The sequence below is a fragment of the Rattus rattus genome, chromosome 2, assembly GCF_011064425.1.
Source record: "Rattus rattus isolate New Zealand chromosome 2, Rrattus_CSIRO_v1, whole genome shotgun sequence".
NCBI lineage: Eukaryota > Metazoa > Chordata > Mammalia > Rodentia > Muridae > Rattus > Rattus rattus.
In genome coordinates, this window is record NC_046155.1 from 34,107,677 (window position 1) to 34,118,132 (window position 10,456).

Sequence of the window (10,456 nt, forward strand, 5' to 3'; positions counted from 1 at the left end):
CCTTGGATCCCTCTTCCTCTTTCTGGAAAGTTCCTGTTTTATAAATAAGTAAGATCTTTATGTTCCAGCCTGATACAGTTTCAGACAAAGGAGGTGGTGACTTGGTTCAGAAGCCGGGAAAACACCTCTTAACAATCAGCAGACACCAGATACCACAGTTGCATCATGGAAAAGATTTAAAGATAATTGCCAGGAATCTCCTTGACAGACAGTGGAGAGCAGATCCTCAGATAGTTCTTCAAAACTCCTAAATAAGAACATTTAGGTTCATCTATGATGACCCCACAATGATATGCAAAGTTAAAGACTTCTGACATCTTCCTTTGTAACACTAGCCTTTGTGATCAATTTAACAATAAAGTAATTAAGCTGCCAGTAGCTGAGCTGTTTGATGGCAACCTCTGTATGGCCAAGAACTTTTATTACTGAGCATCCCAGCTGCCTCTTCTTTTTACCAGGATATGGATTCTCACCTGCAATGTTCATACTATCTCCTTTCACAGAAAACAAAGCAGGAAGCTTAAGGCTGGAGGTTACTCTCACCTTCAGTTAAGAACAGGGATCTCCTTTGCATTTGTGTCTTCATTAAGAAAATAAACTATACAAAAACCCCAGGCTGCAGGGACAGTCTTTTAGGGGTCCGTGGTACTAGCTAAGAATGGACACTGCCTTAAAATGAAGCTTAATGTATCATCCTCCCTAGTGCACTAACTTGGTTTATCAAGGCGTTGCTCTGATGTTCTAACTCTAAATTGCCCTACACATAACACTGCAACCCAGCAATGCAGTGACTGATGTTAATCCTCTAGAAAAGTAATATACAGAGTACGTAAGTTTTTCATATGTTTCTTATGTCAAAACCAGACAAAAAGCATTCTGAATTAAAGCAGTTAGGTAGCCCCTAGCCTTCTTCCCTGTATTATAACTGCCCCTACCCCACCCACCCCTGTCCCCCACCAATACCTACCACCAAATTCCTCTTGCAGGACTGGTAGATGCTTCAAAATCACTGAGCACCCCCCACCCACCCACACACACACAGTTTCTTTTTAGTTTTTATCCAGCGGGTCCATTAGGAGTCAACGCTTGTTTAGTTCCTGTTCTTTTTATTTTTAAAATACAAATAAAAATTCTTTCAATATAAATATATCATTTTGCTCAAAAATAGAAAAATATACTATAACCTTGATCACTGCCCAGCAGGAACAAATTTGATTATTTTAAAGAGTCAGAAATCAGGTCTTCCATCAACATGTGTGATTAGCCCAGTTCCAGTGCAGTTTCATACATAGGAAAGTCTTGGTTCTACAAACAAACCATTCTAGAGAATGTCTAACTTGGTGTCCTGAAGTCAGGGACACTGGGACGAGCTGGAATTTGACATCAAGACCACAATTAAATTCATATATAAACATTATATAAATTACTTTGTCGGGCTGCAGAAGCACATTAGATTTTATAGCAGTGTTCATCACTTCAAAATTTACTAACTTCTGAAAAAATAACTCAAGTCTTTTTCTTCTTCTGGTTCAAGTGTACAGTACATTGCTCTCCGGAGTCCAAGCAGCTCTCACTGCAGGCACACAGGCGCTTCGAGAGGGGTGCGGAACGCAAGGTCCCCAGCAGTTTGTCCCAGTGTGTGAAGTACGGAGCAAAGTTGCAGTTAAACTGAGAGTGATGCAGGTCGTGGTGCGCCACGCCCCCGTACCAGCCAAAGGGCACAAGTCTGTGAGTGGACCACGGAAAGTCGTAACCTGAGTGGTCCTCCACCGACAGCCAGATGTTAACCACGTGAAAGACGAGGATGGTGAGGGGGTGACACTGAAGCATCGCGACGTTCAGCACATCGAAGAAGGTCAGAGAAAGCAGCTCCCAGACGCTCATGTATTGGGTAGCCAACGCGAAGGAGGACGAGTTCTGGTGATGCACCTTGTGGAAGGTGCGGTACAGCCAGGGCACCTTATGGTGCAGCAGATGCCACGCGAAGATCTCGGTGTCGAAGAGCAGCAGGCAGATCAGGACGTGACTGAGGAGCTGGGAGAGCTCGGGGGCCTCCCGCGGTAGCAGCGCGGGGCTGCGCGCCCAGTGCATCAGCGTCACTGGGAACACGAACACCAGGTGCTGGTAGAGCGTCAGCCCCAGGCAGGGCAGAAGTTGCCTTACGGACGGCGAGAAGTCCGGGTGGATCTTGTAGCGTCTCAAGATGGGCACCCAGGGACAGAGGACATCTAGCACCACGAACGGTAGGCAGAAGCCCAGGTAAGTGAAGATAGAAAAGATGACTGGGAAGAAGGGTGAGCGCGCGGACGCCTCTCCGGTCCTTATCCTGTCCCAGAGAGGCTGCAGGAGCAGCTGGTTGGAACAACCAAGGTCTTGGAGCTCCGAAACGTTGTGGCAGCCCATGCTGAGACTGTGTCCCACAGTGGCGGTCTCCCCAGTCCCACCGACTTTTCTAAGGACTGCGGCCCCGCCCCCGGTGACGTCAGTATTCCTTCCCTCCCTTCCCTGCTACAGAATTTTGCTTAAATGACCGAATTATGCCTTTGGTTCCGGTCTATGTCCTGGTTCATAGCTGCATCAAATTTCCCCTTAATGCATGCCGCGGTCCTTAAAACCGGTCCCCAGACATAGTTTGCTCGCTTTTCAGAGACAGGAGCGAGCGTTTGATTCTGCCTTGAGACAGTTCGCCCGCCGTCACCACTACAAACTAATGGGTTCATCACCCTCAGAAAGTGCTGTTTCTCAACCAAAGCAGAATTCCCTGAGTTTTAAAATATCTGCATTTGGCTGTGTAAAGATTTATTCTACATCTTGGAGTTCTCTGAGTGAGCGCACCTCACCCCACAGTGCTGGTACTGGGTGCGTTGCAAACAGGGATTGGGTCCCTTACGGAGAGGGAACTTGGCATCCTCCAAAAAGGAGCAGTCAGGCTCGCCGCCTTTTGGCGCGGACGCCTCTCTTAAAAGCCCGCGGTGTCCATGGGGCAGCACTGCCAGCCTTTGCCCTGGGATGGAAAACGGAGGATGTTGGGTTTACCACCCACAAAGGGTCACTCCATTGGGCCAAACCTCAAAGGCTGGTGGAGGGAATGATCTATGCACTCCCATAGGCTCCCGGAGAGGGTCCATCTTCCCTGCCTCAACTCCCGGACACCCTCTCAGGCACCAGGACTGAGTAGCCAGGGCTGAGCACAGGAGGTCAGTACTGTAGCCACGGAGAGTCCCCTAGAGAGCCCGGCACAGAAATCAGTCCCGTGTGACCCACACGTGGCACACAGGAGACTCCAGAGGAAAGCCAGGGGCCGTTCTTCCATTGTTTCCTTCTTGTATTTGTGTCTGTACAGCTTTTCTTCTCTGCTGGAAGCTGACATCGTCTTATGCAAGCTTGTGTTTCTCTTGTTCTTTTCCAAGGCAAACAATGAGAGAGTGGCTTTAGAGGCTTGCTGGGAGCCCTGAAAACAAAAAGGGGGAGGTGGACTGTAACTTCTGCCTGCTCCCTGCCAGGCACAAGCCAAGACTGTTACTTGTGATTCACAATCATCAAGAGCTGGCTCCCACATTTGTCAGGAAGGAGGCAGTGACCCCATCACTGTGGTTCCACAGCTCTCCATCTAAGGGCTTAGCACATACAGCCAAAGGAAATAAGACACGATCATTTTAACTTTGTACCTCACAGGTAACCACTAAGATAAATTCAAATAAGACGGGTTTTTTTTTTTTTTTTGGCATGAAGAAGAGATAAAATGATATATTATAAGGTATAAACACGTATTGTAAAAATATGGAATAATAAATGAGTCTAACATATACCCAGGGTGTGTGTGTGTGTGTGTGTGTTATAATAAACAGGTTCATTTTATGTAGAGAAAACATACATACACGATAGGTAAGTTCATAATATTCAGGCTTCTTCATTCATTCATTCTCCAGGGCCCCTAAACTGTAGCTTTTAGCTGTATAGCAGCTTCAAAAAAAGAAAAAAAATAAATAATTTTATAAGAATTATTACAGCCATTATGGAAGCCAGTATGAGGTTGTCGCAAAATAAAACTACCATGTAGCCCAGCTATACACTCCTGGCCACACACTAAAGGATTCCACATCCTATTGGCATTAAAAAAAAAAACAAAAAAACAAACAAACAAAAAAAAAAACCTCAAAGTGCTAGAATGAGCATGAAAAAGGATTTGATAGGAAACATGAGGTCACTCAAGTGGAGTTTAGCTAAAGGAGTGCTTGCGGCCTTCAAAACACCCCAGAGACAGTCTGCTAACCAGAGCTGCTAGAGATGAGGGAAGTTTAGGATGCTAGAATATAAATGTTTACTTACCAGGATTGACCAGCCATTAGCCTCTGGCTCCCATGTCAAAGGAGGAAGCTGGCTAATTAACGACTAAGCAGTGATTCCCATCCCAAAGGCATACCTGCGTGGTGGGTAATGTCGGGATACAACTACCTAAGTCCCCTGTGCTCTCATCAAGAAAAGCAGAGTTCTGTCAGGTGGACAAGATGACTGTTGGCAAGAACTACTTGAAAAAGAACAAGAGTGCTGTACTTAAAGTCATTCTGACGATCTATAATGTCTTTGCGGTGTAAATTCCCAATCTGCCTCAGCAGCTAGACCTGTACTTTCCTGTCTGTGCTTAAATCGTTCACAGTGTAGCCTGGGGCCAGACTTGAGAGAGATTTAAGCATGACAGTGCGTGTAAAAACCATATGCCTATATGTATATATGTAAAGCATGGAAGCTAACAAAAATGTCCTACTGGAGCCTAGCTCTTGCTTGGGTGTTAGTCCCGCCAGACACATGCTGTAGAAGTTCTGCCTTCATTTCTAAATACATGGAGTGATATTTCAATAGGAAGGTACATTATTTTTCTAACACTACCTCAGCAATCCCTGTGTGTTCCTGTTCATTGCTGCTCTATTCACCATAGCACAGAAATGAAACCGTGCTCGATGCCCATCAACAGATGAACTTATGAAGATGTGATACAGACACGCAATGGAAAGGAAAATTGAAGTTTGGAATTTACAGGAGTACGGATAAGACCTGCAAAGTACGACCTTAAACAAGGCAATACCGACTGAGAAGGAAACATGTTTTTGCTGAGCTACAGGTCCTAATTTGTAATGTGCACGTGCATAAATGGGGGTAAACGAAGGTGTCGTCTAAAAACCTAGAAAGGATGCTAGAAGGGGGTTAAAAAAGAGGTGCTGAGGGGAATGGAGGGCAAGAAGACACGTGTGATATAAAAACAGAAAAGAGACTGGGGGAGCTACAAGGGAGACTCAGGGGAGGTAAGGAAATGGGTGAGATGAAAAGAAAGAGAGACGCTACTAAAGCATACTTTGTCAGAAAACACCACAATAGTATCTAATGCCTGCTAATATTTTAAAGAAAAGACTATAAACTCACTAAAGTCCTCAAAACGGAAGGAAGGGAGGAGGAGGAGGGAGGGAGGGAGAGAGAGAGAGAGAGAGAGAGAGAGAGAGAGAGAGAGAGAGAGAGAGGGGAGACTCCAGCGTGCCATGGGAACATTCTGATGTTATGCTGGTATCTGCCATTGTTGAAACAGGAATAAGAAGTAGCACTGAACTTCTTGACAGGCGATGCCCAAAAGGAAAGAGGACAGACTTTTCTAATGCTTCCCTGATGGCTAACAGAAGCAAAATGGGAAGTGGGGTCCTGCAGGTCTCAGGCCTCCCTACTGATCTGTTTCTCCCAGTTGGATAATAACAGACGCCTTAATTCCTCTTACGAGGCTATGCTGTTTCTACCCATACTGATAGGGCACGTTTCTTCTTTCTCATCCCCGGTGAATGTGGTCCTTTGATGCACTTTCTCTCAGAGAAGAGAGGAAAATTTGGGATTTGTTCATTTAAAGGGGAGAAGAAAAAAGAACTTCGATTTGGGCCACTCAAGGTTCCAAAGGGACCCCCCCAGAGCTCGAGAGCTCACCGTCTCACGATCTCAGGGTCATGAATGTGTCATGACAGTTACAAACGGGCTGTCCTCAGCAGTACCTGGGTTTCTGTCAGGCACACATTGTTCTTTTCTGCTGCCCTCTTTTTCGTGCCTGGATGTGCTGGGTCTGCCTGCACCCTATAAAAGATGGGTGCTCTTGCTTGATTTGCATTTAACTGTTATCTGTGCCGCCAAGACTTTGTGGTGCCGACTCGAGTGCTTGCTGTCTCCGTGGTTCTGTCCGCTGCCACTGTGTATCTATCTCCACGTGCTTATGTCATCGAACCCGTGAAGCAAAATCTGGAGCCCAGCCTTCAGGATGCCCTGTTCCCCTGCCCCCGCACCTCAAGGCATGTTGGGGAACAGCTGTCCCCCTCCAGTCCCTGCCCATGAAGATGGGACAGATATCGTGTCCAACACAGAGATGCACCCATCTCAAGGAGTTAAGTGGTTACAGGCTCACAGCCAGATGCCAGAGACGCAGGCACAATAACTCTAGGTGACTAAATGGAATTTGGTGAACCAGAACAAAGTGAAGTTGTGTATGGTATTAGCTAACGTGAAGGGTTTTCTTGAGTTTGACAAGCCTAATGGAGTTTCTGCAGTGAGTAGAGTCTTTTTAGTGTCAAGATTCTGGGATTTATTTCCGCAAAGCTAAGAAAATGTCTGTCCTCTCTCAGTTGTTCATTCTTTCTTCTCTCTCACTTGCTCTCTCTCCTTTTACCTATCTCCCCCAACCCCCTTACGTCCATGTGAATTAGAGGCCTGGATGAATCCTAATACATAGGTATTATGGGCACTCCCTTTGTCACTGACCTCCAACTCCCTCCCATCCTAAAGAATGTTCAAGAGATTCCCCATATTCATTTTAGAAGATACTGACTCAAATTTGAAGATAAAAATAGGTTTGTGCATTTCAGTATTTATTTAATTTTTATGTATCTATTGTGAACATTAGCAGATGCAATTTGGGTCTGGTATTCAAGAACACTTGCCCACGTGAATAGCTGTTTTATGGTTTTATGTGGTATCAGAACTTACTTTTCCACTTGATTAAAACTTCTTTATCATTTCATCCTGCCTGAACCCTCTGTCAGCCTTCAAAGACAAGAATCCCTTCTCCTCCAATTATTCTCAAAATCCAGACATAATCTACTTGGTCTCAGAGTTATTTGGTACCAACCAAAAGTCGTGGGCAGTCCCACCAATAGAGCATGTGGCTAGCAAAGCTAATGAATGATACAGTTTCTTTAAAATGAGTTTGGTGAATTTTTTTTTTTTGCCTTCCCAAGTGAGATGACTTAGACAGATACTTTACTGAAACAGCTCTCCTCTGATAGATAAGAGATTAGGAGCAAGGCCTAAAGAGGTGGAATGAACTCAAAGATCACAATCTGACATCACATTTGAAAGGTGAAGGATTAAATATTCAGTCTCAGATATGACAAGAATGTCCCTAATTAGAGATAAAGAGTCAATTACAGTTGATGGAGAGTTATGTTCCATGCCAGTTCTTAGCCAGCCAGGGTTGCTCTCAAAAGGAACACTGAAGCTGTTTTCTTTCTTCCTTCCTTCCTTTCTTTCTTTCCTTCTTCCTTTCTTTCTTTCTTTCTTTCTTCTTTCTTTCTTCCTTTCTCTCTTTGTTTCTTTCTTTCCTTTCATTTTCTTTCTTTCTTTTTGTAGTAATTTTCAGAAGATTGAGGGGCCATTAATTAACCTTGAAAGTGATAGTAAAAAATGCTAATGCAGAATCCAAGGGATGTCAGCTCTCCCTGCACAGCCTCTGAGTTCCCGTGATGCTCCTACTAATCCAGATACTGATGCATATGGCTCCACCTATCATACGGTGTATTGGTCAGTACTGTCCTTACTGTTGGAACTGTTACCGGCCTCTCTGAAGCAGGCATAAACAGTCTCTCCTAATCAAAAAGTCTTACCATGCCTTTAAAGAAAGAAAATGTCACCAGCCCCCTACTTCTCCCCCCTAGTAATGTGATCAAAGTTTTAGGAGAACACATACATAGTCTAAAACATGCAAAGTACATTGTTTTTTTATAATGTAATTGATACAAAAGTTCCATTTGACTAGTTTGTAATTAGACTGGAAATCTGCACCTAACACAGTATAGCAAATAATACTGAGTAATAACTGAAATTTTTCATTGGAATAATTACTTCTTTAGGTTGCCTCTCACACGTCATGAGAAATCCAAGTGGCTTCTGGTCTTGAAATCTATGTATATATTAGAGAATAAATGGTAGGGACTGGAGAGATGACTCAGCACTTAAAAGCACTACCCAACGTCCTCGTTTGGACTCATGGGGCACTGAACACTTGGGGTGCACTTACGTGCATGCAAACAAAACATCCAGACATAAAATAAAAGCAAATCATTCTTTAAAATGACCAAAGATGAAGTTACTATTTGAAATGTCTTCGTTTATTAAATCATCATCTCCTGTGTTCAAAAACAGAAAATCATCTTCATTGCTTTGGGGATGAAATCAATAAATTTCGGTATTTCTGGATAATGTGAGTCCTCTGTTAAAGGATAAAGGCTTCACTACTTCCTATCTGCCCACTGCCCACACCCAATTTTTATTTCCAAGTCATATTTGGGTGGGCAGCCATTCCTTGAGGACATCTTCAGATGAGATTCATTATATAAAAATTAATTCTTCTCTTGGATAGAGATGACTACAGCCACAGCCTATTATCAAATTACCAACTGGCTTATGAAGCTTCTGGAATGTTCCCAAGAGGAAGACGCAAAGGAACCTTTAAAAGCTGTTGTAGGAGCTGGACTTGGTGATAGAAGCTTTTAGTCCCAGCATTTACAAGGGGAGGCAGGAGGACTACAATTTCCAGACAAGCCTGGAGTATAATGAGAGTCTCAAAGCAAAATAAAACAAAACCAAGGAAGGATATGGTGGTTGGCAAGATTTACAAATCAAGAGCGCCCTCTTGTGGGGATTGACTGGCAAGATTTACAAGTAAAGACAAGAGCGCCCTCTTGTGGGAATGAAAGCAGTGATTCCCCACACCCCTTCATTCCCTATTGTGATGAAAAAACTGCTCTTTTTCCTTTCCTTCACTCTCCGTTTTAATTAGAACACAAACAAACAATGATTTTTCCCTCCCCTTTCTTTCTCCATTCTTCATCAATTCCTCAGAAGAATACACCTTAGATTTGAGCCACAAATAGGCAGGCTTATAATAGGACACTTGATCTAGGCCAAAAGGCAAGATTGGATATTAACTTTTTCTCCCCGTAGGCTGCAGCCTTGTGTAGATCTTTATGTTCTGCTCAACATATGACTTTATAAAACCGCCCAAAATGACCCCCAGGGAGGGGGGTCTCACAGACCCCAAGAGAAGCTAAGTAACACTAGGAAGGCTGGTGGGAATGGTTCAGTAGTGGAGCGTTTGCCTAGAACATGAGAAGCTGACCCCTAGCAGGATGGGGTGTGGGCAGGAGAGTGTTGGCCACAAAGGCATATACATCAAGGAGGATCGACTACATATGGAAGCAAACAGGCACCAGAAGCCACCGTGACCAGAGCAGCCGTCTGGTGTCTGTACCTGTGGATTTCTCCACCTGTTTCTCTACAGAAAAGTTTCCAGCTCAAAGCCTGAAAAGAAGATAAAGTCAGGCAGTGGAAGGCATTGCTGTATACCCACTGCTCATCCCAGGACCGGGGCTATCCACACAGTCTCCAGGACACGTGGGAAAGTCCTTTAACACCCACTGCAGCTGGAAAGCCCACGTCACGTACAGCGTCCCCTCGCACGCTCTCCACACTTCTGGGGAAATGACGGCTAGCAATTCCAACTCGCTGTCCCTGTTTTTCAGCGACAAAGCCGTTTTGCCCTGGTCAGGGAAGCAGGTGACTCCTCAGGAGGCACACTCGGTGCTCTCTCAGCCCTTCAGTCCCTTCTGAGACTGCCAGGAAAAAAATGTACGGAGGTTGTACCAGTCCTTGGGCCTACCCGGGTGCTCTTGTTCTCAAGAATCTAACTCAAAGCATGCAGCCGCTGTCAGGCCTCGTGCTGTAGCTATAATGAAAGCACCCTTAAGACTTAAAAGTATTCAAAGATGGATCATGGTATGTACTTTGTACACAAGTGCAGACTAGTGAGAGCCCTCTGCCGTGCTTTGGAAGCACTAAGGCATGAACTGTCTCTGTCAGCTTTATTTGTTTTCATTTGTTCAAGGAAGAGGTGACAGTCCAAGGTTCGCCTGCATCTAGCCGTTGTCTGGGAGAGGGTTCTATTACTGCTTGGTCTGGAATGAGTCTCAGTAACGTAGACCATGCAGCCAGACCCAGCCCTCTCTAGGCCCAGCATCCCCTTCCCTTCTCCCAAATTGTTCATGGACTGTGTAATCGAAGTTTTGGAGGTTGGGGAGAGTAGAGAAAGAAAATCTTGTGTCCTGACAAAAGAAAAGAGTATAGGCTAGCCATCGAAAAACAAACACCAGCACACGGA

General features: G+C 44.7%; 1 protein-coding gene across 1 annotated transcript; it reads right to left on the minus strand.

Annotated features, from left to right (window-relative positions):
- Positions 1-1,089: 1,089 nt before the first annotated feature.
- Positions 1,090-2,624, minus strand: Ch25h (cholesterol 25-hydroxylase). The gene has a single exon (XM_032895484.1). It carries the CDS (start codon positions 2,401-2,403, stop codon positions 1,507-1,509), a length of 897 nt encoding a protein of 298 aa, XP_032751375.1. The 5' UTR covers positions 2,404-2,624; the 3' UTR covers positions 1,090-1,506.
- Positions 2,625-10,456: the final 7,832 nt, after the last annotated feature.